At 41.7% G+C, this 26,514-nt stretch overlaps 2 protein-coding genes across 8 annotated transcripts; both read left to right on the top strand.

Annotated features, from left to right (window-relative positions):
• Positions 1-1,016: 1,016 nt before the first annotated feature.
• Positions 1,017-7,055, top strand: praf2 (PRA1 domain family, member 2). Its single transcript, XM_035615352.2, has 3 exons — positions 1,017-1,234; positions 3,040-3,257; positions 3,420-7,055. The coding sequence occupies exons 1-3, from the start codon at positions 1,056-1,058 to the stop codon at positions 3,557-3,559; spliced, it is 537 nt and encodes a 178-aa protein (XP_035471245.2). The 5' UTR covers positions 1,017-1,055; the 3' UTR covers positions 3,560-7,055.
• Positions 7,056-8,565: 1,510 nt separating this feature from the next.
• On the top strand, positions 8,566-26,239 carry nfe2l1a (nfe2 like bZIP transcription factor 1a). Of its 7 annotated transcripts, XM_035614726.2 has the most exons (12): positions 8,566-8,712; positions 8,896-9,005; positions 9,151-9,261; positions 9,799-9,916; positions 10,255-10,589; positions 12,271-12,462; positions 19,859-20,029; positions 22,700-22,768; positions 22,863-23,000; positions 23,096-23,255; positions 23,851-24,543; positions 24,667-26,239. In XM_035614726.2, the coding sequence occupies exons 5-12, from the start codon at positions 10,308-10,310 to the stop codon at positions 25,656-25,658; spliced, it is 2,697 nt and encodes an 898-aa protein (XP_035470619.2). In that variant the 5' UTR covers positions 8,566-8,712; positions 8,896-9,005; positions 9,151-9,261; positions 9,799-9,916; positions 10,255-10,307; the 3' UTR covers positions 25,659-26,239. The 7 variants fall into 7 exon arrangements, with proteins under 7 accessions (XP_035470619.2, XP_035470618.2, XP_035470617.2 ...); XM_035614725.2 differs by lacking the exon at positions 9,151-9,261; XM_035614724.2 differs by having other exon boundaries at positions 9,196-9,261; positions 9,799-10,589.
• Positions 26,240-26,514: the final 275 nt, after the last annotated feature.

The raw sequence follows: 26,514 nt of genomic DNA, 5'->3' as shown, positions 1-26,514 counted from the left end.
TAGTGAGTGCTACCGGTCAATAGTCATTTAGATTAGTAACTGTGGGTTGTTTTGGGGACTGAGATGATAGCTGAGGTTTTAAAGCATGATGGTACAGAGGCTTGACTCAGGGAGATGTTAAATATTTCTGTTAGGACATGAGACCACTGGTCCGCGCACCCCTTGAGCACGCACCCTGGTATCATGTCAGGGTCCGTTGGACATCAGCTGGGTCAAGACTTAGCACCTGGTTGTCGCGATGTGGAGGGGCTTTCATTGCTGGTGTGGTGTTCAGTGCTTAAAACCTGCCAAGGTAATTATTGAGATGGTTAAGAAAGTCAGTGCTGTCATCACAGGCCTGGGGAGTAGTCCTGTAGTCTGTAACAGTTTGAACTCCCTGACTCAGTCTCTTGGTATTTACACAGTGGATAATGCTATCTGTGGCTCAAATACTAAGACAGAAGCTGCAAAACAGTCTACAAACTCCCATGATGCAACTTGATGGATACATTTTTGGCTAAATTCCCTCTCCGTCTGACAATCACTGAAACTTTTAAAAGTGTAATGCACTGATCTTCTATGGCGCCTCAAAAAATCATTCTTTTTTTATAATAAATAACCCAAAGTTTTTCTTACTTCAGCTAGCAAAAAGCTGAAAAGCTAAAAAAAAGTCATCATATATTTTAAAACTTCAGAATGATAATGTCACAATTATCATGATGTATTACAATTATTATTATTATTATTATTATTATTATTATTATTATCATTATTATTATCTTAAGAACACCCATCTACTTATGTAAGAATAACATACTCACTTCCTTGTGCTAATGGTTGAAGAAAACAAAATTCAAGTTGTGACTCAAGAAAAAAACATTTATTGTAACTAGAGCTGTTCTGGCCACAGTTTATTAAAGAATAAATGTAATCATATAAAAGAACATCGAGGCGTCGACGCATCGCGTTATGGGTCATAGACTGAATAGGGCTAGCCCATAGCCCCGCTCGCGCCCCGCCCCCTTTCCCACCGCGTTGCATCCCGGGAAACCGGGTTTGTTATCGTTTGGGAGAAAATGGAAGGCGTGCGGCCGCCACCCCTCCGGAGCCTGGACGACTTTCTCCTGAGCTCGGCGAGGTTCGCGCTGCCGGATGTTCGCGACCTGGACCGCTGGAACAACCGCATCATCAACAACCTGCTCTACTACCAGAGCAACTACCTGCTGTCCGCGCTCGGCCTGCTGCTCTTAGTGGGGTGAGTTCCTTTCTTCGGACGTGTCCTCCCCCCACCTCTCTCTCTCTCTCTCTCTCTCTGGCTCTGGCTCTGGCTCTGGCTCTCGTAGCGAACACGCCGGAAGTGCTGCCCGCACAGTTGGACAGACTAGGGAGCCCCGGAGAAGTTAAATGATCTGATGATCGTTCCTCCTCTGTGTGTCGGTTGTCACTGGGCCCCCGCCAGGCTGCACAACCCCATCATCTGTCAACGTGGAAGGCCACAGAACTGGCTGTCATTGGGCTCGAGGGAATTCCAGGGGCCACATCCTCCACCTCAGATCTGAGCTTTGTGGAGCCGTGACAGGCTCGTCAAGGTTTCGCACCGAATTGACGTGTTTGACATGCTGTCACTGCAAAATTATAAACTCTAATCGGACATTTGAGAATGCTAAACCTGTTCTTTGCTGGATGTGAAGGTTTAGGACGCATTCTTCACTGCCCACCTCAGACTGGTGGCAGAGGCCAAAGGGGCTGCATCCCTGTAAGACAAGACCGGCTGTGAATTCTCCACTACCTTCTACCAAGCATCCCACGGTGCAGTGTCACATTTTATAGATGTGGAAATTATGGCGGCGTGACAGTTATGAAGCCAAATGATGATTCATAAAAGTCCAAACTGACTCTGATGTAGAGGGAGCAGTGAGTGGAAATGACTTTGGATAATGATGGTAGTCTGTCCCTCAGCCCTGTCTGTGACACCGAGCCCATTGGCACATACGTCTTTAAAAGTCACCTCAGTAAATATATTAGAGCCCAACGGATATCGATATTAGGGATACAAGATTCCCCATACCGATACATCAGCCGATATGTATATACATATAAGATGTCTTTAACAAACCTTTATGACAAAGAAATGTAATTGAGGCTTGATATTTTAGTTGAACCATAAACTTTATCATAAATAACTGATTAAAAAAATTACAAATACAACCGAATACATACAACTTGAATTAAGAAAATAAACATTTATACAACCTAAATTGTATACATAAAGCACATTAAAAGGCTCATATCAGATGGCTAATATATTTTCAATTTCTCAAGGAATAATGCATATCAGGCCTATTTAGGGGACTGATATGTATGATTATCAACAAACGGACAGTGGTCAAAACATTATCTCCTTCGTGGCAGTTACTATAAATTTAAGAGCCCGACCGATATATCGTTTGGCCGATAATATCGGCAGGATTAAAAAAACAAACAAAAACTACTGAACAGATTTCCACAAAACTTGGTGGAATGTCACTCAGTAGAGCACATACCTCTGCCAAGGGCCAACAGTTCCCTTAAATCCAATCAAGCCACACATACAAGTGTATCCCACAATCCCTGCAACACCGGTCCAGTCATTAAAGTTATTTTTGTCATGTCCAAACACTACAAATAAGGCAGAACTTCCACATGGACCAATCTGTTCTTCTCAATGAGACCAATTAATGTTACATAACTGACACTGTACATTACATGTATCCCTTTCTAAAAGACTTTGAGAAATACTATCTCTCTTTAGACATACGAGCTTCTTGATGACTCAGTTTAATTGCTCTGTCATCTGTCCTCCTCCTCTCAGCTCCTGAGAGTCAGTTTGTTTTAACTGTCTGAACTGTTGTTGTCCAATTTTTGATCCAACTTATTTGTTCCACAGGATGTCCTTATTGATCATGTATGTCCCTGTGAGTGGTGATAAAACACTGTTACACTGTTGTGCTGCTCATGGACACCGGGGCAAAGGTATTTCCATCACTTCCCATGTGTTGCTAAATGTCTCTCTGCTCCCAGGTATTTCTGGCCCTTACAGTTGTGTGTTGGGGCAGTGGTGGTCACCCTGTTGTTCCTTGGCTTTGTCTGGGCTGCAGAGAACCAAGCTCCCATTCGCCGTTTCCGTAGAAACCACCCATCCATCTGTGTGTTGGCCATTCTCGTGGCCAGTTACTTTTTCATATCAGTGCTGGGAGGCGTGGCTGTCTTCCTGTTTGGAATAGCCTTCCCTATACTGAGTAAGACGGGACCACACACACACATGCATGCACATACAAATATTTGTATGTTCCACCAGAGCATGAAATTAGTTGGTTTGCAGATTGTCTTGTTCACAAAGGGTCAGCTCAGATAACTTTAATAAACCATTTCATCCCTCTGTCTGCATCGCTCCCCCACAGTGGTTCTGGTCCATGCGTCGGTGAGGCTGCGCAGCCTGAAGAACAAGATGGAGAATAAACTGGAAAGCATCGGTTTGAGGAGGACACCCATGGGACTCCTGTTAGAGGCCCTGGGACAGGAACAGGAAGCTGGATCCTAGAGAGGAAGGAAGAAGAGAAGGAGGAGAAGGTGTGTGCAGGGGTGGAGGGTAGGCCGGGTCCAGTCACAGGGAAATGCAAAGAGAGATGGAGGTGAAGAAGTGGGCGGGAAACAGGAAGTTGAGAGGAAAAACAGAGAAGCAGAAAATTACTGCAGGAATAGAAGAAGATACAGCAAGTATTTCAGGTATGGTCTGCTGTCTGTTCAGCATAGTCACATTGAGGCCTGATATGACACGCTAGTAGTTCCCAGCCTGTATTGACCAGTGTCCCCTGAAGTAAAATAGAGGGATGTTGCATTTGTCAACTAGTGATTACCAGTGTTTCAAGTAAAAAAATTCACAATTTTATGCAAACAGAATTGTTTTATTTTCCCCTATCCTTTTTATCATCTTGTGACCCCTCATGTTAATCCTGTGAACTAATGTGGGGGTCCCGTCCCCCAGGTTGGGAACCACAGTGACACATTAAAAAGCTCTGTGTCCTGCATTTCAAAATATATATTTTTTTAAGTTTTTCTCTCGGCTATAATCTTGAAACATTAAAAACTTTTTCTTGTGACATTATGAATATTTTAAAAATGCTACAACTTGATTATCGTAACAATACCACTCTTAAAAACATCTGGACTTTATTCTTGAAGTCTCCACAAAACTTCCACATCCTGCTGCATGCTCCATAGGGTGTAAGTGCACACTTTGTAATGCTAATAGGCTTTTTCAGTCTTTAATTATTGCAGTCTCTCACAATAGCTTGTAGTGGAAATGTGTAGCACGTAAAGTGTAACGTTTATGTGTTGCAGCTACATCCCTGCTCCTACAACCAGCCTTTGGGCTTTTCATTAACAAACTTAATTAAAACAGTTAAGAAGCATTAGAAATTAGTGGAACGATCTCTCCCCATCGATTTGAAAATGAAGAGCCAAGAAATATCCAGGAAACTGGTTGTAAAGCTCAGAAATCCAATGACAGTAAAGATACACCTGCATTTACTGACTCCAAATGAATTCCTCTTTCATTTAGTGTTTCCATTAGTTTGTGTTGGATTGAAGTGTGACTTGAGTTCTTAACTGGGCTTGAGTTCAAAGAAAAAACAAGGTTTAATATGAAGAGAGAATCTCCCCAGCCCCCTTGGTCTAAAACCCCCTGTTGAGCAAATGGGAGGAGAAGGAAAAAATGAAGGAAGGAAATAAAAAAACTTTTATATACCACATTTCTAAGCCTGTATTTATCAAGAGGAAACTGCTTCACCCACCAAGCTGCCAGTCAGACTCCTTCACTGCTGGTCAGTGGGATCTGGACTGGGAAAAACTCGACTGGAGCAAACGAACAAAACACTTTGAATTTACTCGTCATTCCTCTATAACCAAAATCCCTGTTACCACAAATTGCCACTAAACAAAAAGATTTGTTTTTTGTATGACCAGACTCGTGGTAAATGTAATTATTTTCTCCTTGTAATTTACTCTGCTATAAACTCTTGTTTATAGCCACACTAGCTGCATGTCTTTGTCGGTGGATCAGTCCAGGCTGAAATATCTAGATTGCAATAAGATTTCAGTGTTAGTCCCTATCAGAGGAATCTCAGTGGCTGTTGAGCCCATCTTTTCAATATCACACCACCAACCAGGTCACAATTCTTCAGGGAAATAAATGTATGAAGACCAAAGGCGGAAGATGAAGTCACGGTGCCTGTGTTCCGTGGAAAGGAAACCTGTTCTGGGGGTTTGCTTGAGTCCATTTTCTAAAATAATCTGGCATCTCGTACAATTTTCGCTAGTCAGGATTAATTCCCAATTAATTTGTGAGCATACAGAACCACTACTACTTCTACCAATTGTCCATCAGTATTCTTTTCTATTTTAGTTTTATTACAGTTGCTTTAATCACGGACATGTCTAAACCAATATATCTCAGATATGGGTGCTGCCATTTCTTGCTGGTGACTGCGCAGCAGCGATCGTGGAGTGGAGCTATTGTGTTCAGGTCCTGGCCATAAACCCACCTGACTCAATCATGACGTCTCAGCCTGTTTTTATTGCATCAGGTAACTTATAAAATCCTAATTTACCAGAAACATGAACACTTTGGACATACTTCAATGTGATGACTACTAAAGATGACAGAAACCATCTTTACCCCATCTTTGTTAATCTTTTTACTCTTTTATTGTGGCCCACGCCCCATCCACTAACATGAAGGATAGGGAGGTGGGGTGTATGTCCTTACTGCAGCCAGCCACCAGGGGGGATTCCAGATGTTTTGACTCCACCTCTGGGGTGCTGCCATGTCCGGCATCTTCAGTCATTCAGTCATTGCTCTAAACTAGTTGAAACCACTCAACTCACCATGGTGTTGTGTCAAACTATTAATGTTTAACCTGTGGTAGTCTAATATTTATGGGAAATTTCTGTTCTGATGTTACCATCATATGTATGGACTGAACCACATGACATACTATTGTTCCTGCGGTTATGTTGTTGTCTGTAACTTGCATATTATTATGAATTTAAATGAAAGTTTTCTTACCTGGAAGGTCCAGTCTCAAAACTATTGATATTTCCATGGCTTAATTTTTGTTGTTGTTTAAAACTGAAAGAATTGTGGAACTGCAAACCAGACAGCATATACTGCAATTTCAAAATTAATATTGTTCAACAATATGCAGAAAAATATCTATAGAACCAAATAGCAATCATGTTTGTACTTCAGAGAGTTTCACTGACTATGCTCCACACAGTGAAGGTGTTTGACAATTTGGGATCTATTTTTATTGAATATGGGACACAGTTGACATATTTAGGTGGTAACAGGTGAAATCTACAGCCTCTGAATCTTGTATTGAGTACTTCTGTGTCCTTCCCTCTGATTCGTCTGGACCACTGTTTCCATCCAGGTTTTTGAAACTGACTGTAGAGGGTTTCCTCCACTATACCATGTTTGTTTGGTTGAAGTTAGAGAGGGTGGAAAGCTAATTGATTTGTAATATTGCTGACTATGAAAGACATTGTTAGAATGTGTGCCGTGAAGAATCAAATGACTCTGTAAGTGGTTGATCTGTATTGTGTATGTGCCATTGCAGTTTTGATATTTGCCTTGTATAATTATGTTTATTATGACACTTAGTTGATATTCCTATGTGCATTTAATGCTCTGCAGGCAGGTAACGTGTTTGTCATAGGTCATGCACATGGAACCTTTCTGTCCTTCTTGTTCTCTCTAACTGCTAGAGCTGCCTGAATAAAGACCAACGGTGTGTACTATGATTTGTAAGCATTCGCTGAAATACTAGAATGTAAACTCAAGAGGAAACATTTCTGAATGACTGCACATTAAACCCATTGTACAGTTCATGATTATTAATGTCGAGTGTAGCCTTCCGTTCAGCTGAATGTCTGATGTTTGCTTCACATACATGTCTTTGACCATTTGCCAAAAGCTGTTGATTAAACATGTTTAAAACATTTTTTTCTAAATGAAAAAAAAAGAAGATTCTGTCTATCTGTGTATCTGTGGTCTGTTTCTACCTTGAATGTATAATTGCAATGGAAACAGCATGTCAAGTTTGCAGACACTCTGTGACATAAAGTCAACAGGACAATGTTGACTAAATGTACGTACTGGCTAACTGTTTTGTGTAAATGGAAAAAAGGGTTTTAATGAACCAACATTTTTGGCAATTCTGTTTGTCATTTCACTTAACTAAATTAAAAGCATCTGATGGGCAATGCATACCCTGCACGCATGTAGGCCACTATATATTGTATATAGTATATACTATAATTGTTCTGCCAGTTTCATAATGATACAACATGTTTTTGCACAACATCAGTGTTCCCTGACTTAGTGTTTTGTGCTGTTGCAAAAAAGAAAAGAAACTGAACCAGTTTGTGCTCTTCATGTATTATCCATTCATTTGAGTCACAGCACCAAGCATCTATGATCACGTTTCTCTGAAAAAAAGTCCAAATGAATGTTGACCTACACACTGCTGCTTTTTGCCTTCATATTGGTTCTTGTATAGATGTTACTTTACAATATGTTCTAAATCCCACCTACCCAGCTTTATTTTTATTTCATACCATAGATGGAATATGTCTTCATATTGATGGTTAGTGTACTCTTCAAGGAACCTGTAAATACATTCAGAACAACAGTGTTTGATATGTAAGTCATGATTATGGGATAGTTGGGATTTTGACTTGTCTGCGAAATTACATTAATTCAACGCTGTATAAAATTAAAACTATGTATGCTGTGTATACCCTATGGTGCAGGAGTGAACCACAGTGGATGTCTCTGATTACACCACACTCGCATTGTGTTGCATGTATCCAATGACACACTGGCAAACAAACAAAGTAAAAAATGAAGTAAAAGGACAATTCAGCCTGCCCTTACTTAGGGTGAAGAACAATGTGACCCGCGAGGCATATATGAGTTTCCTGGTTGTATTTGCCGCGGAAGCACTGTGGCCCTTTCAACGCGACGACAATTCACAAAATACAGCAACATTTCCGATTACTGACGACAGTTCAGCGTTTGGTGAAATGTTGTTGTGCTCAGCGCCGCCATATAGATATCCAAAGAACATTTTATTCAGTGTTTTTTACAGTGGAGAGATTTTCATTTAGTGCCTACATGAAGCTGCTAATATGTGCTTAATTTTTTGTGCTTAAAATGTTTTTTAAGTAAGTAAAAAACAGTACTATAATGTAATGTTCTACCACACATACTGTGGGTGTGTGTATATATATATATATTACATTACATTCATTTAGCAGACGCTTTTGTCCAAAGCGACTTACAATGAGTGCATTCAACCATGAAGATATATATTAGTCAAAGTGCAAAAATTAATAAGTGCATAAACATTCATCAAATAGGCCAAAAAACGCGCTACATGTAATTCAGTGTATGGAGAGGAAACATGACCACGTTTTTGAAATCATGTAACACGCGCGCGCACGCACGCGCACACGCGCGCACCGTTGGTGGGTTTTCCCGGGGAGGAGCTACCCTACGTCACGACGGGGTGCCGCTTTAAAGCGGTCCCACCCTCCGGTCCAGCACACAGGCTGGAGTCCAGGCGGGAGTCGCCTGACAGCCGCCGACACGCCGCCGACACGCCGCTCAACTCTGAAGGAGGGCCTCCGGTAGGACACATCCCTTCACATCTGGTGCCAGTGGAGCCTTTTGTTTCCTGGTGGCAGCTGCTCAGCAGCGATCGTTGTTGTTGTTGTTGTTGTTGTTGTTGTTGTTGTTGTTGTCGTCACATTCCTTTTGTTTTGCTGCGAGTTCGCGTTGATGTTGTTTTCCCCGTCGCGGTTATATCCCAGCCGCCGGTTCCCTGTCAGCCACTGGTGGAGACATTGTGTGTGTGGAGACTTGTTGGTACACAAGGAGCGAGCAGACCATCTCCACACATCAACAGTCGTACAGAGCAAATGTGAGTTGGACCAGATAAATACATTGGCATTTGGCCTGTTTTTACTATAATATCAATTTGAAGATGGCTGCTTGTTATTATTATACTACTTTATGCACGTACAGTACAAGTAGATAGCACAGTACATGTTAATCTCTGTTTTCAGACTTAAACATGAAGCTCTTCCAATACAGCCTCTGTAATATCATAGTGTGAGAAGTCCACCCAGTGACTGGTGGGAGGAGACAAACACTGAGAATTACATCATGTGGCAACAGTGAGTAACGCAGGCGGTGTAAAGGCAGGTGGTTACCAAACCCTTTCTAGAAGTAGGTGGAAGTTTCTGAGAGCGGTGCGTACAAACCGGCTCTGTCCCGCCGGGAGGAAGGAGGGTCTGTCTGTCTGCCTTATCTCCCTGCACTGACAGTCAAACCTGTAACCGCTGCCTCCCTGCACGTCAGGTCACACTGACAACAGGACGCTGGAGCTGATGGTGTTATTTTCATCATTAGCACAGTGGTGGCCGTGCCATTATACTGTACTATTGTAGAAGTAGTCATATTAGCAGTAACTGATGGCTAATAGTAGAAGGAGACAGCAGCGGTAATAGTGGTAAACTAGTAATAGTTGTGGCTGTTGCATTAGCAGTACATGTATAGCAATTGTAGTAGCAGAAGAATAACATAAAAATACTATATGATGTACATAACGATAAAGTACAAATCAAGTAGTCAGAAAATTATTTGGCAAACAATATTAAACCGTTTAAATCATCAATAATGTATCAAATAATTTTGGACCTCTTTGTTCACAGGAAGAAATGTTTGTGGAGTGTCCGAGAAGATCATCCTGTTTTGGTTGAGCCTGTGAGAACGGGGAAACTTCCACAGCCAGTCTCTGCTTCTACATTTGTTTGAGTTCAATCAGACTCGGTAATAGAAGAGTTCCTTCAAAACCACCATCTTCTTCCCCATCAGAACAATCGTATTTTATAATTTAATAGAACTAATAAAGATTAAGACTTTTCCATTTGTTTTTGTTTTTTAAAGCATTAAGTTGATTTTGAAGATACGTTCAGATACATTGAAGATACAGCCCTGTGTCAGTGGAGATTTTAGTTTTTTTGCTAGCCCCTCTGCCTCCACAGGGATATATATATATAGCATGCAGAGCAGTGCGTGACAGAGATTAAGGACTTCACCCCTGGCTCAAGAACACTACAGCTGAAGAGACTGTGTTGGTGACCGAACTGAACCCTACACCCTTCCAGTTACAGGGTTCCACCTGTTTACGTCGTTGTCTGTCTTCTGCGACACAAAGACCATGCTGTACTTAAAGAAATACTTCACAGAGGGCCTCATCCAGGTGGCCATCCTTCTGAGTCTCTGTGGAGTGATGGTCGACGTGGGCCTGGAGCCCTACCTGCCTCTCTCCTGGCATGAGATGATCCTGGGTCCAACCTCAGCACTGACGCAGACGCAGTTCCACAACCTGCGCAACCGCCTGGAGGTTGGCCAAGGCTTGCCCCCCAAGAATGTGGACCTGGACGGCTTTTTCACGACACGAAGGCTGCTGGGCTGGGTCCGCTCTCTGGACAGACTACAGGTGGGAAATCACGTCAACCTGCGTCTTTATCTGAACACTCCCCTTCAAATGGAGTCAGAATTATAACGTGCTAAGGGTAATATTTATGTTAACAACTTTTTATTTTTGCACTTATACAGTTTTTGTATGAACTTAAAGAAATAAGACATGACATATTAGTTTGTGAGCTTTAGAGATACTGGTAAGTGGATTCAAAAATGCTATTAATAAAACTATTCTGTATGGTTGCTATAGTCCCACATTTTAAAATGTTTTACATCAAGCCCTGTTTCCAGCCTTTACGCTAAGCTAAGCTAGTCAGCCGCTGGCAGCTTATATTTAGCAGATAAGAGGTCGGAATATTTATCTAACTCTCATCAAGATGTCAAATAAGCACATTTCCCCCAAAATGTTAAATTATTATTAATGGAGCTATTTGTTATTGTTAATTTATGCTATTGCTTCTTCCCCATAACGAGTCACTCATGGTGGGACAACTCCCCAACTCCTCAGTGTCCCACGGAACTGTCCCCTCTGCCTTTAAAACTGCCGCTGTCACCACCATTTTAAAGAAACCTGGTCTCGATCCATCCTCCCTCAATAACTATCGCCCAATATCTCCCCTTTTTATCTAAAACTCTGGAACGCATTGTCGCCACTCAACTCCAATCCCTTCTCAACGGCAATAAACTTTTCCAACCCCTCCAATCTGATTTTCGCCCCCCTCACAGCACAGAAACCGCTCTAATCAAAGTCCTCAATGACCTTCTCACCTCTGCTGATTCCGGTTCCCTCAACATCCTCATCCTCCTCCACCTGAGTGCAGCCTTCGATACTGTGAGCCATGACATCCTGTTCACCAGACTCAAAGACCTCGGTATCGAAGGTTATGCACTCAGCTGGCTCCAGTCATACCTCACTAACAGATCCCATTGCATCACTTTCCACAATCACACCTCTGCTACAGCCACAGTCACACAAGGCGTTCCGTAAGGCTCCGTACTCGGCCCCCTCACCTTCATCACCTACCTTCTCCCCCTTGGTCAGATACTCCGCACTTCAACCTTGACTCCCATTGCTATGCCGACGACACTCAGATCTACCTCAGCACTAAATTTCTCTTTGTTTTTGTTGTTTTTGTTTTGTTTTGTATAAGCACTTTGGATTCTTGAAAAGCGCTCTATAAATCGAATATATTATTATTATTATATTGTACTGTCCAGTCTACCTTAAATAAGTAACGCTGCTTAGGGGGCTTATAATAACCTCTTGTAAATGCAATGATGACTGAAGCTCTTGGCAGGCGACCACCACCTACTTCAAGCAAGAAAGCATAAAACTTACAAATAGCTGCTTTAAAGTTCAGATATTTCTTTTTGACACACTTCCATCTCTGCAGTTTGAGATATTAAATTGAATAAAGCTAGTTAGAGAGATTTTTTGTAGTTTTCTCTCCGGAAGCTGTTGATGAAACTCTCTACTGTTAAAAGGTTGCGATAGTTCCTCACTTTGAAATGATTTACACCACATGGATTGGACTCTAAAGTGTTTTCCCTCCCACCCTTAAAGATAAGGAGCATGTAAGCTATTACAGGTCCAGTTCATTTAATGAGCAGTTTTTGGTAGGACTACCAACAAGTGCTGTTGTTCTTGAGGAGAAAAATGTGCCAAATTTTCAAATGTTCCAAAACTTTCTCCACAGATTCCTCATGCTGAGCTGGAGACATGGCTGGTCCAGAGGGGGCCAGATCCTCTCCCCATGGAATGTCCAGACCAGCCCTACCTGCTGGAGAGAGCTCTTGCAGGGATGGAAAGAGATCAAAATGGTCTGACTATGGAGCCCAGACCTGGACTTGGTGCCTTGCAGGAAGAAGTGGAGGTAGATGAAAAAGAGGTACAGCTTTTTCATTCACACTGTATTGTTTAGAACATTTAGCGATTGCCCTAATGTTTGTGATCTAGAATGCTCTTGAGTAACTTCAGACTTGGGGTGCGTGTCAAATAGTCTTTTGGCCAAGACTGGGATGACTATGATAGCAGCTACCAGCTCTAGGTTGCAACATTTTCAGTGTATAAAAGTTTTTACATGTCCAGCAAAGTACTGTGGGTTTTCTTGTAAAATTCCAATATGTAGTTGTTTTGGTTCGCAAAAGAAGAAGGTCTTTCATGTAGAAATAGTTACGACATTATTGAATCAAAACTAGGTCAGAGGCTCCTCAGAGCTCAGTTACAAGGGTTGACACTGTTATGTTCAGTTCAGATCAGCTGTGTCTGTTGACATCGACCCATGCCATATCTCTGTGGGATCTAGAGGAATAACCTCAGCAGACACTTTTTCAAACAGACAGAAACAGTTAGTAGTAAGTATCCAATTACTTTGAACCCTTGCTATTTGGGGTCTATGCAATAAAAGGGCTATATCTCATATAGTTATATCAATATTGACTAACCAAATGAAAGTTCAGATGTGGCACTTTAATGTAGTATCCACTTTTTATTGTTATGCTATCAGATCTGTGGGGTTGCCCAGAGCCACAGCCTTGATGTGAGCTAAATGCTATTTTTTGCAGAAGATAAAAATATTCCTTTACTCATCTCACAAAGGGGAGATTCTGGGAAGATTAGTTCCCATAGCAGGAGTCAAACCCCGGCCACCTAGGTGAAAACCAGGAATCCTAACGGCTAGACCATTTGGTACATGCTATTATGTTCACAGTGATACCTAAAATGCAGATTTTTTAAAATGGTATAGTGCTTTCCATGATCACCATCTTAAAAAATGTAATTGAAGTCCGGTTAATAGCTGTTGAGATGATTCATAAGTCTGGTGGTGTGAGAACGAAAAAGCCAGCGGATCACCAAAGACATTATGATACATAATGGCACTATTATTAAAAAACAACAACTAGATGTTAAAATCACTTGGTTCCCAAAGCTGAAGAGCATTATGTTTGTAATACATGAGGAAGTCTATGTGAAGACTGTTGAGTTTAAACTTTGGAAATGAACTAGCTATTTGTTCATGTGTAAAATATAAGAACTTGTGGTGTGGGCAACGGGTGCTGTTTTCGACTGTCACCAAAACAGAGTAATGTCATGTCAAGTAATGAGTCAGAGCTAGATGAGTCAGCAGAAAACCTCCCTAACCATAGATGACCTCACCAGGAAAATGAAGCAGCACAATCAGTATAGTTGACACACCCTGCTGGAAGGAATACACCTTTGAATAAACACACAAACACCGGCACAGCAGCTGGGGATTTCCAGCAAAAGAAAAGAAAAGCGGAATATATAATGGATGGATGGATGGACGGATGGAAGTGATCTGTGTGGCACCACTTATTTCACTTCTGCTTGAATGAACTTGCACTGTGAGCTCCATTTATTAATGGTCAGACCTCAGACATGCCTGGACAAGTTTAGGCCTATAAGACAGACTCCAGCACACAGCACCTGACCGATGTTGTGGTCATAAAAGACATGTTGAAGCTGAGACTAGTCTGTAGAACTCATCATGCATCTTAAATAGTTAAAGGGGACATTCAGCTCCCTGACGCTTAGGGTTCACAGAGTTAAGAAGGAATACTGTAGACTGAAGCTGGATTTATACTTGGCTGTTAAGAGGTGTGGCAGGAATTACTGTATTACTCTAAGAAAATGCATGTTGATATTTTTGACAATTGTCAGACCTTTTAAAATGTTGGCGTTTCATCATCACTGAGGTCAACATGATCCATCATCATTAATAAACAAATAAAAAACTTCCATCACTTCTTGTAACATCACACGGCTCTGGCTCAGGAGGTGGAGTCGGTTATCCACCAACCCGAAGGTCGGTGGTTCGATCCCAGCTTCCCCCAGTCTGCATGCCAATGTGTCCTTGGGCAAGAGTATGAATGTGACAGACAAAAGGGGACAACACACAGAAAACACACAATACACAGCAAAAAGCAAAATATATAGACGGTATGAATGGGTGAACGTGAATGTGAATGCACATTGCTTGGTGTATAAGACTAGAAAAGTGCTATATAAATTTAGTCTATTTACTAAACTGGGAAAGAACAACACCCTTAAAGACTCCATAACATGCACTCAGACACAACACAGGCCTGCTAGTGCAAGCAAACATTCTGTACCATGTATAAATAACCTAGAGACCGGCCTACATGTCCAGTTTGGACTAGAAACACCGAGTGATGTGCAACAGTGTAACAGAGTTCCAGAGTCACATAGAGCAACAGGTTGCATCTACTTTGTTTATGTTTACATATAAAATGACATTACTACACTGTAGAAGATAGTGGAGGTTTTTGGTACATGGCAACAGCATTATATACATGATACGTATACAGTACATATATGCATCAATAATGCAGACAAGGAGGCATATTCAAACATGTTTTTTTGTTTTTGTTTTGAGTATGTACTTACATACAACATGACAAAAGACATTTCCAATTTTTCTTTGTGTTAGCTGCTTTTCTTTATAGGAATCTGAACATGTATGTAGATATCTTATATAACAGTATTGTATTTCTAATATATGGTTGGATGGATGGTGCTGAAAGCAGGAAATGCATGTTCAATAATGGTAAACTCAGAAGGAACAAAGAAATGAGCAAATCATGGGACTGACGTTTTCCACTTTATTAGGAGCTACAACTACAGCTACAGCTGAAGCTGAGTGTCATTTTACCAAAAACACTCTCAGGACATTACAAACTTGATATAGCATACAAGACAGTACACACCGGACTACTGCCTGCTCTATCTCAAACGGAAAGTCAATTTGAAAGTGTTTTTGAATTCCCCTCATGTATCAAATGGCACGCGTACACATAAACACATATAGTCACGCACATGCACAAAACACTTTATTAGCTTCCTCCTGGCCTTGTGACTGACTGGCTTGTTTTGAAACTTGATCATCGACCAGTCGCATACTGACACACATTTACATTCTTCAGTTTTGCAATCCCTCCTGTTTACTGCAGCAACACGCACACACTCGCATGCATGCACACACTCTCACACACACACACACACACACACACACACACAGACACACACACACACACACATACACACACAAACAGATGCAAAAAGGCACAGGCATGCATGTAAACAAATGCAAGAGGTGGTAACTTATTCACAAGTGGTGGAGGAAGAAAACATGAAATGTTGCTTGTGCCACTAATACAGTGGCAAGAAAAAGTATGAGAACTTTGGAATTATCTGATCTTCACTTCAAGTCACATGTAGACAAACACGGTAAACTCACAATTCCAAAAAATATAACCTTTTATCTCTTTATTGAACACACCCATCAAACATTCACAGCTCTGGTGGAAAAAGTATGTGAACCCTTCGATTTAATAACTGGTTGAGCCTCAGTATCTCCAACTATGGATTTTCTTAGTTTGATGTCATTCTGTTATAGACTTTTTTTGGGATCATTGACTATGTTTAAATGAACATCAATAATCCGACTATGGGCCTTGTTCTGAATAAGACATTATTTGGATTATGACGTGTACATGAGTTGCTTATCAAATGTTGCATTCGTATTCCCGTTATAGAACATGTCCAATTATGAACATGTCAATGTTGCAATATGCTGGAAAAACTCCAAAAGGATGGCATAATGTGATTAAGACGTATACATGTCTACCTAATCTGACTAAGATTGGAATACTCCTTGATCAGATTTTTTGCTATTGTGAGTATGACCTCATTCAGGTTAAAATGTCACTAAGCGATTCCAAAGCAATACACGTTTTGTAAAAATCAGCAAATATTTTTCCTCACCGTCCGTGTGCGGCAGAAAAAAAATCGGGGTTGTCGGCTCAGCCGAGGCAGACCACACCTCACAACACTGCGAGTGCAATTTGTAAACACCACTTGTCGACAAGAGACGTGGTAGCGTGTTGCTCTGAAACTCCGCCGTTTTGGCCTAGTGGTTAGTGCGTCGGCCTCCCATACTCAAGGGGTTTGCGGCCCGGCCAGAGCAGTAAAATCACAACAACAACGAAGAGAGAAACAAGCTCTCTCCAAAATTGCTTACTGCGCCTTTAAGGCAGGAAACGCATGTTCAATAATGGTAAACTGAGAAGGAACAAAGAAATGAGCAAATCATGGGACTGACGTTTTCCCCTTTATTAGGAGCTACAGCTACATGTAATCAGAAAATGCTGTTTACATGGCAGTGTCTTACTCAGACTTTTGTCTGAGCTTCAGCTGGTGGACATACTGAGTGGTGGTGGGGAGACGACACATACACACGGTACGCTCTTACAGAGCAGGGCCGGTATTAAGTCGAGGTCTGCCTGCTGCTGAGATTTGTACGCTTATAGCATGAACGTGCACAGTGAAAGGGACGTGTGCGACAATGAGTGACGTCATGGTGGTTTGCAAAAGTATAGTATTATATAGTGTATATGTAGTACCCTGAGCAGTTTACATACTTTATCTAAGATATATTCAATATGGACAAAAACAATACAATGATTTCTGTGTTGTTAGTTGAGACAGTTTGCATTTATTCATCATTGTTAATTAGATAAATATCTGACCACGGTTAAAGACAAATTCATACATAAACTCAGGTAATTACAAAGGCTTGACTCACTTTTTCTGAATGATAATGTCCCTGAATGATAACACGTGAAAAGGTTTTGTTCATTATTATTTTATTGGAAAAATAATCCTAGTCAGAGCGATAGGAATCAGCTACACACTGTATGTTGAGCATTAATGTTCAAATATGTTATGAATCTATATTGTTTACTCTATTAAACTGGGCTATAGTTATTCTGCTGCAGGTAAACTAGTATCTTCCACATATCACACATAGTTTGGATTTTTCTTGACTTTTTTTTTAAAGCTGTGTTATTGTAGAGCACCAGAGGGACCATAGGGTAGAGGTCATCAATGCTGCTTTGTGTTGATCTCACCTCTGGTTTGAGACGCGTGTCATGTGGTTGTACTTCCGCTGTCAACGCTCTGGTAATTCTCATTTAATCTGGTCCACTTGACTTGGCTGACTGAACTCTTGTATCCAGCCAGGTTCCATAGTGGTAGCGGCTATCATGTCTGCTTTACACTCATAATGCCCTGGGATCAAAACCTCATGGAACCACTACTGGGGGTCTGCCAGATGCAGAGCCTATCCCAAGTTTGATACTTTAAAAAAGTCCCTTTGGTCACACTTGTCTTATGTCTGCCACTGCAATCACATGGGATACTCTTATCATTGCAGCATACAGTAGATCCACACCTTTTCGATCATGGTTTTAACCTGTTGGTGCTCTACTCACTCTTTGCCACCATGCCGGCTGGCACACTGCTCACCTGAAGGCCCCGCTGTCACTTTCTGTCATTAATATCTCACCACAATCCATTTGTAACTAACTTCAATTAATCATAGTTGTAATATATGTTATTGTTCAGTGTGTGTTTATTATGTCATAAACTAGAGAATACTGTCCAATAACTCCAGGAAGAGTTTTTTCCTTTTGTGGTCCTTCTGAGGGTTTCTTCCATTTGTGCTGTTTTTAGAGGGGGTGTCCTAATCCTCATTAAGGGGGGTGTCTTTGTTTTTTGCCTGATCAAGAATCAGTTATGGTACACTTTGACATGTTGGGGACTTCTTAATGACTCATCATCCACTGCTTGTCAAGTCGCACGGGGTGATGAGCTGTCATCTATCCTGAGTGTGAATGGTTACATTTTCACAGATGCTATGAGGCTGTGTTCGGCTTCACCACTCTTATTTGATGCACAATGTTTCATATTCCAAATTTAATTTTGAATACTTCTTGGACCCTTGCAGATAAACCTAGAATGCCACAATTCTTTTTTTTATGGTAAATGAGTAGGCTGGGTGGGATTATCAAGAATGAATGAATTGAGCGCTCGGCTGCACTCTTGTAGTGAAAGTGACGAATATGTGCATAGGGATACTGACTCAGGCTTAGCCCATATGCAAATATGTTCCAGACGACATACGTGGCAATACTGGCCAGCTGCTGTGGGTCTCTGGGTTTGTCTGTAAGCCCACAGCCGGGTCAGGAAAAGGTTAAAGGTATTCTGAGCCGGGCTGTCTGTCTGTCAGGGTAAAACTGGAGCCTTTACATTCTGTACATACAGACTGGTTGTATGGAACACAGTACTGCAGAATTAGCACCATAATGTAGCGCTTTTCAGATGTTTTTTCACGTTATTATTTCATTTCTATGGTAAAGCCTAAATTCAGAATAAAGTCACAATAAGACTGAAAGGAAAAAGGTACCTGATTTAAAACCCAGTATAAATTGTTCTTAGGGTTGGATATTGTTTGATTCCCCATTTTGATATCAAAAAGGTAAGGAAAGGTGGACTGCCGCAGAGATGGATTTATTTTCAGAGGCACAATAGAGTTAAAAAAGACAGATGTTTCCAAAGAGCGGGAATACAACCAAATGACTCTGCATTCAATCGTCTCTCCCTGTCCTTTTCCCCCTTCTTCTCCCTTCTCTCTCTCGTCTTTCACACTGTTGCGGCATTAGCCATGCATGCTAGGTCATGTGCAAACAAATGGAAATGCTTTTGCTTTGATGCATGACAGATCCTGGCAGATAGCTTCATACGTCCTTGCAGAGAGTATGTAGCCTAAGTTTGCAACACTTAGGGGTTATGAAGTCGTAGCAAAATGTAGTTTGTTTTTGGGGGGCGAGCTGGTACTTGGCATTAAGGTTTTAATTTTGGTTCCCAACCCTGCCAGTGATAAATGTATGCTGGGTGCAGAGCTTAGTCCAGCAGTGTACTAGTTTATTATACTACTACACTTCTTGCTAATTGTCTTCACAAGAGTTAGATAAGAAGACTGTATCTTCGCTATATGTTTTACACTTGCTTTGGACACCTTTGCTTTCAGACCGTTTACACCTTTTACACACTTTGTATAATTTAAACTGGGTAAGAATGATATTTCCCCCATCATTTTATACTCAATAATCCACTATGCAAATTTATTATAAGTCCGAAAAAAAAGTCAAATAGTTGGCAAAAAATGTATAAAACAGGTTTCACTTTGAGGTTATTGAGTGTAGATTGTTGGGTAAAAACCTTTTCGCAATTCATTATTAATTTTAGGGACCTTGTAGTTTGTGAAGTCACTGTTTGTAGCTAGAGCCAGCTGTTGATTAGCTAGCCTTAAAAAAGAATGTTCACTGATCAACACTTTATATCTTGTTTGTTTGGACCATTTACTTCTCTGGCTAATTTGTAATTTTTGTCTCTGCAACCAGGAAGGAACACCTCATGGACTTCACCACAGTGGTGCTCTTGATGAGGGAGGAGAGGGAGAGGAGGATGAAGAGGAAGACATGGCCCCGATGCATAGGCATTACAGGAGGACAGTTGGAGGAGGAAGACCAGAAGGTTCTTACAGAGAGTTGGCTCAGGATGAAGTAGAACAGGTAAGAGTTTGCAACAGTTTTCAGAGAATTCTTTGAAAGGATGTGCACAATGTTTTGCTGGTTTGTTGTAAGGTTCTGTGGTTAGTTTGTAGAGCAGTGCAAAAATGACCGATAGTTTCAAAGATAGTGCGAAAACCAGGGGTAAGGAACATTTTTCCTATCAAGGACCATTGCAATTGTTGTGGCATCCTTTGCGGGCCATACTAAGTGATTGAAAACCCATAGTATATCACTGATAATATACAGTTTTTAGCTACTTGTTGCTGGTTTTAGCCGAAAAATGTTTTCTTATAAATCCTCACCTTTGGTAGTGTGATGCAATGCTTGCAAAGACAGTAATCCCTACAGTAATTCCTGGCAGTGATCCTAAACATAAAAGTAATTCATTCTGCTACAGTTCTGAGAGACAAACTGATGCTTTGGAACAATTTAACTTTGTCTGGTTCGAGCAGCTCTGCACAGCAACAAGGCTCACAAATTCTCCCTCTGAATGAGGTTCCATCTTCTTAGCTATCAGCTCGCTCACCTCAAACCTGGATTATATCAATTTACTGTCTTGTTCACCATGTCCATGACCTGACAGGCATACAGCAAAACGGGACCACCCCGAAAGACATGCTAGTCTCATATTTTAGGTTATTTTCTTTTAATCACAGATTTTTCAAATTCAATTTCAAGGTTGCTCTTTTATATCTAAAATGTATAACATATTAGCCATATTATATGGCTCAGAGGCCTGGTCTAAGCAATAGGAGGAAACCATTTATGAACACCATATTAATACTGGGTAGGGATTCTTTTTGCTTTAAACACAGACTCAGTTCTCTTTCAGCTCCAGGTGTTCCATAAAAGTGCTTGGTGAGTTTATACAGTACGTATACACTCACCAATTGTGTGTGTGTATAATTGTGTATGATTTCTTAGAGGTCATCCCTATCAAACAGCCACGTGTCAAATACCCCTTTCACACCAAAATTACTGTGTAGACCCGAGTTTTTTTTAAACGCGGGGTCGACCCGCAAGGAGATTACGCTCTGCACATCCATTCATGTTACCAACAGTTTATGGCGACTGTGTAATGAGAGACCGCCTGATGAGGCCGTGTGTGTCCGCCGAAGGGTTGAAATAATGTGCCCCGTTCTAAACCTCATCAATGATCTGGATTGTGTTAGTTGTTACCACCAACGAGCCAAAGCTAGGCTAAGCGAGCTAGCTACATGCGAGAGGTCTCTTTACTACAGTTTGGAGGCTTCGAGCTGGTGAGGTAACAGCAGTTACCGACAGAGGAGTCAGGTCTTCATTGCATCCATCATCGCGCAAATTAGCGGGTTAACCCGGGTGTGACGTTCACATCAATGCTGATCGGAGGTGAAGCCGATTATTACCCGGGCCTATTCCAGTCATTTGACCTGAGGCTGAATGCCGATTAAACGTTTTCACACTGCAGAAAACGCCGGGTGTTAGCGGGTTTAAACGGGTTTTAAGTTTTAGCCTTAACTTAAACTGCCTCTAGTGGCAGCTTCTAGATAACACAGCCCAAGACTGAGCATTAAAGGGATAGTTCAGTGATTTTGAAGTGGGGTTGTATGAGTTACTTATGCATAGTTAATATGTTACCTTATGGAGATGGTGATCAGCGATGTCATTTAACGGAGTTTGGAGTAGAAGTAGTAGTGAAAGTCTGAGTCCCACAGTGGGGTCCACCGAAAACCTTTTTTTAAATGCTTACCTAAAAAAAACAAAAAAAAACTTTCAATTGTACTCTGAATGATGTATTATTTTCACTGCTGTAGTTTTCGGCCAGACAGCCACTGAAAAAATACGTCCTTCAGTGTACAATGGAACGGATATTTTTTTTTTAGGCTTAATCTGATTGTGATGGTTAACTGTTTTGTCATCATTAAACCTTTAAGACATTAAACAGAAATTAATTCTCTAGATTTTTTATTAGCAATTAACTTCTACACTCTCAGAAAGAAGTCCATCCTTCTGCTGTCATGACTTGAGAGATGGCATCTTGGATTCAGACTAAAATATCTAATTTAGTCTAACATTTTTGATGGATTGCAATGAAATGTGATACTTACATTCAAGGTCCCCAGAGGAGTAATCCTTATGAATGTGTTAATCCCATGACATTCCCTAGAGCACCACCTGCCATTTGTGGATTTCAATGAAATGCCCCAATAATAATGGAATTGATTGCCATGAATTTGATACAGACATAAATTCCCCCAGGGGATGAAACGGACTAGGAACAAGACAATCAAATTACAGTCATGCTTAGGAAATGTCAGTATATGACCAAAATCAGTGAATAACAATATTATTTGTTCTGTCTCTTATGTCTTTCAATTTAATTTGATTTTCCCTTAATTCAAAAAAATGTAAACCTGTTGGTGGCACAAGAGAAAAAGTTAACTTCCGTGGGATTCATCCTTTGTGCACTATTTTTTCCCATATGAAATTTCATGAGAGTCTATACATAGTTGTTGAAATAGTTCAGTCTAAAGTGATGGACTGCCCAACAGTGCCACCCCGAGCCTTGCCGCTAGCGTGGCTGATAAAAAGAAAGATTGCTGGAGAAGTCAACTAGCTGGTCAAATTTGATGGTAAGTCGAACTCAACTCGAATCATAACTATGTCTTTGTCTCCTATCCCTATTTTCAGACTTCTTCCTCCCTTCAGGAGTGTTTGAGGCTCTTGGAGGCAAACTTTCCCTTCCCAGAGGAACAACAGGTATTGCGACAGCCCCATCTTTTCAGTCTGTTCTGTTCTGTCCTTCTCTGCCGTCGAACAGGAATGATCATTTTCCTACTTTCTTGTCCCTCAGTCAAGCTATGTTGACGGTAGAACGGGAGACCTGGAACAAGGCCGGGAGCCTGTGCTGTCCCGTATCATCCCCACTGATACTTCCTCTTTGGACCTAGAGCTTCACTGGCAGGACCTGCTTGCTATTATGGAGCCCGAGGTTTGTAAGGGAATGAAAGTAGATGAATAAGACGATGAGATGGGTAAGCAAAGATTAGAATAAATTTATACTGGTTTTGTATTCGTCCTCTCCAGAACACAGATGTTGACATGATGACATCATTCGACCACGCCCAGGATTCAAGACCCTCTGAGACCGAGAGTGTTGAGTCTGAAGTTCTGAACCAAGTCTGTAACCTTGACAATGATATAACAGATCAGGAGATCCATCAAAGGGAGACTTCACTGCCGCATGGTAATTCAATTTAAAATCTGAAGTTTGTTGTAAGAATTCATGGCCATAGCCATAGTCTCCATACACTTAAATAACTCCACACTTTAGGTTAAAGATTAACTCTTGACCTTGGAGACAGCAGCTTAACTATACATTTCTCAACATAAGGTCAGACTGACTTGTTTCTGAAGCCATCGACCACATCTCATAGTCTTTCTCAATGGATGGGCTTGCTGATTTTTCATGGAGATAGTTTGGTTGTCTTCACTTTGGCAAAATTCCTTAAGTAGGCAACATGATAAAATCTAAGACCTTTTCAAGGTGTACCCCGCCTCTAGCCCAATGTCAGCTGGGATTGGCTCCAGCCCCGCCCCCGACGCTTAATGGATAAAGCGGTATTGATAATGGATGGATGGATGGATGGATGGATAAAATCATCTTCATGACAATTGAAAAACTATAAAGAGAAAACACAAGATATGGTCGAATTTTTGAGACAGAATAAAGTTATGTTTATGTTATTCCCTCAATGTCTTATTAATGTTCCTACAAAAAGTTCTGCTGCACATCATACAATTGTTTACATTTGACAAAAATTATCACTCTCTCTCTTTAGGTTTCTTGTGGCATCTAAGCCAGCCAGAGCGAGAGCCAGCTCTCCTCCCCCTCACTCCCAGTGCAGAGTTGGATGATGACAGTTTAGCCATCAATACAAGGGATATTTTGAAAAACTCAAATGTGAATACCTTGCGCAGGCCTCCAAATCACCTTGATCTCTTGGGAGAGGATACTTCAGAAGATTTCTGCATGGAAGAAAGTGCAGATGATAACTCGAGGGCCTTCAACATGAACTTGCCAGCACATGATCTGGTGGATAACGTGGACGACAGTCCAGTTTTACAGAATGCTCTCAACTCTGAAGACCTCACTAGCTTTGATATCAACTTTAATTTGCATGACTTGACACCTTCCAGTTCTGCCCCAGCCCGGGAGGGGACTGTTATGACCCAAGACCTTCTGATATCTCCTTCCAGTGTCTTTCTGGTAGACAAGGAGGATGTCAGGGATGAAGATAGTCTCCCTAGCCAACTCATTGACCTCCTAGACGATGATGCCATCTTGGATGAGATGAGATTGTTGAACCTGGTTCTGGAGGAGGGCTTTAGTCCAGAGATGGCAGCCAAGCTGGAAGAGGAGGGCTACATTGAGTGTGAAAGAGCCAAACAGGACTCTGACATAACTGATGACCACTCAGTCTCCACCATGCCATTCACAGAAGATCAGAGTGAACCAAGAATACATCGGCAAGGTAAATAAAAAATGAGGCAAAGGACAGTTTACTATAGTAACTTTTTTGACAAAATGTACAACTGTGAACTTTTTTCAAGTCTTACTACAAAACTGTAGAATTTACCTTGACCTTTCCTCCTAGATGGTGATGGTGAAGCAGACTCTGACTCAGGTCTGTCCCTGGACTTCAGCTACAGCCCTGCTTCTCCATGTGCTTCTGAGGCCTTGTATTCTTCTTCTTCCTCCTCTTCTTCTTCGTCAACTTCCTCTTCATCCTGTATGTCAGACGTGGAAAGTCCCTTCTATGAAGTCAAGGACGAAGACGTGGAGGAAGGTTTATTTGGTTCAGATATGGAAGTGGAGGTGAGCATAAAGCAGGAGGAGCTGGAAGAGGAGGATATGGGAGCAGTAGGAGGAGGGTACCCTGACGATGTTAAGAAACTCTTCCCTGTCAACTATGGCGATCACAAGCTGTTAAATGGTTTTCCTATCGACCATGATCACACGTACAACCAGCCCTGGTCCCCCGCATCCTCTCCATCACCAAACACCAAACATACCAAATCCTCCCCAAAACATCACAACCCCAGGCGTTATCACTACTCGTCTTCCAGACACATCTCGGAGACCAAAATGTGGAGCAGAGATGAAAGACGTTCACGAGCCTTGAAGATCCCTTTCTCCAATGAGCTGATTGTTAATATGCCAGTAGAAGAGTTTAATGACTTACTGACAAACTATCAACTCAGCGAGGAGCAGCTCAACCTTGTCCGGGACATACGACGCCGCGGTAAGAACAAGATTGCTGCCCAAAACTGCAGGAAGAGGAAACTGGATGTGGTACTGGGACTGGAGGACCATGTTTCCGGTTTGAGGCGCCACCGTTTGCGGCTGCTCCGAGAGAAACAAGACGCCTTGAGGAATCTGCAGGAAATGAAACGCAGAATGGGCATCTTGTACCAGGAAGTCTTTTCCAGGCTAAGGGATGAGGAAGGAAGGCCTCTTGATTCAACGGAGTACTTTCTTAATTTTGGGCCCAATGGCAGTGTCATGGTGGCTTCACACCAACAAGAAGCATGGGTGCCACTGACGGTAGAAAAAAAAAGCAAGAAACAGAGGAGCAAGAAAAAGTGAGGAGGTGAACAAGCCAGGAATATCCTCACAGGAGGTTTGGACATTGTTAAATGTAAGGAGACAAAGGAGATTCCTTTGTGTAATGATGAGGTGGAATACAGGGATTCTGTATCAGGCGTCAAAGGAAGATGCTGAAAGGATGGATGGCTTAAAGGAAATCGAGGGACAAAGAATGTTTTTTCCTGATGATGTTGATGAACTTTACTCCAGGATATGCTGCGCTCCATTCATCACTATAAAAAAATTTCTACACTGGAAAAAAAAATCCACCTTTTGAGAGATTTTGCAACACAGAGAAAAATCTAGGCCTCTAAGACTCATTGGAAATAAAGGGGCAAACAATAGATGACCTGGGACCAGCATTTAAAATAAAACATTCTGTGCCTAGGCCAAGTCCAGCTTTCTCTCACGTCAGCGGCTTATGAGAGTTTAATACTAGCCAGAAGGCTGATAGCAGGCGGGACCTTGGCTGTCAGCTCATTCAGCCAATGCCAAAGGGTTGCTGGCATCACTTTACTGACTGGACAGTTGATTAAAGTGGCAGCACTTGTTTGTAGAGTGTAATTCTGGTCTCTTTTCATGTTAAGAATCATTCATCGTCTACCGCTTTATCCATTTAAGGGTCGCGGGGGGTCGCTGGAGCCAATCCCAGCTAACATTGGGCGAGAGGCAGGGTTCACCCTGGACAGGTCGCCAGCCTATCACAGGGCCACATACAGATACGGACAATCATTCACTCTCACATTCACACCTACGGTCAATTTAGAGTCTCCAATGAACCTAACCCCATTCTGCATGTCTTTGGAGTGTGGGAGGAAGCCGGAGAACCCGGAGAGAACCCACGCATACACGGGGA

This window comes from Scophthalmus maximus, chromosome 17 (assembly GCF_022379125.1).
Source record: "Scophthalmus maximus strain ysfricsl-2021 chromosome 17, ASM2237912v1, whole genome shotgun sequence".
Taxonomy (NCBI): Eukaryota; Metazoa; Chordata; class Actinopteri; order Pleuronectiformes; family Scophthalmidae; genus Scophthalmus; species Scophthalmus maximus.
Note: the sequence above shows the minus strand (reverse complement) of the source record. Positions and strands in the feature narration are given on the sequence as shown.

Excerpts from the sequence above, each read along its gene's own strand:
- praf2 (XM_035615352.2), top strand. The coding sequence starts at position 1,056 with ATGGAAGGCGTGCGGCCGCCACCCCTCCGGAGCCTGGACGACTTTCTC. Across the intron at positions 1,235-3,039 it reads GGCCTGCTGCTCTTAGTGGG|GTATTTCTGGCCCTTACAGT; the intron begins GTGAGTTCCTTT and ends CTCTGCTCCCAG. Across the intron at positions 3,258-3,419 it reads AATAGCCTTCCCTATACTGA|TGGTTCTGGTCCATGCGTCG; the intron begins GTAAGACGGGAC and ends GCTCCCCCACAG.
- nfe2l1a (XM_035614725.2), top strand. The coding sequence starts at position 10,308 with ATGCTGTACTTAAAGAAATACTTCACAGAGGGCCTCATCCAGGTGGCC. Across the intron at positions 20,030-22,699 it reads CTCAGGATGAAGTAGAACAG|ACTTCTTCCTCCCTTCAGGA; the intron begins GTAAGAGTTTGC and ends CCCTATTTTCAG. Across the intron at positions 22,769-22,862 it reads CCTTCCCAGAGGAACAACAG|TCAAGCTATGTTGACGGTAG; the intron begins GTATTGCGACAG and ends CTTGTCCCTCAG.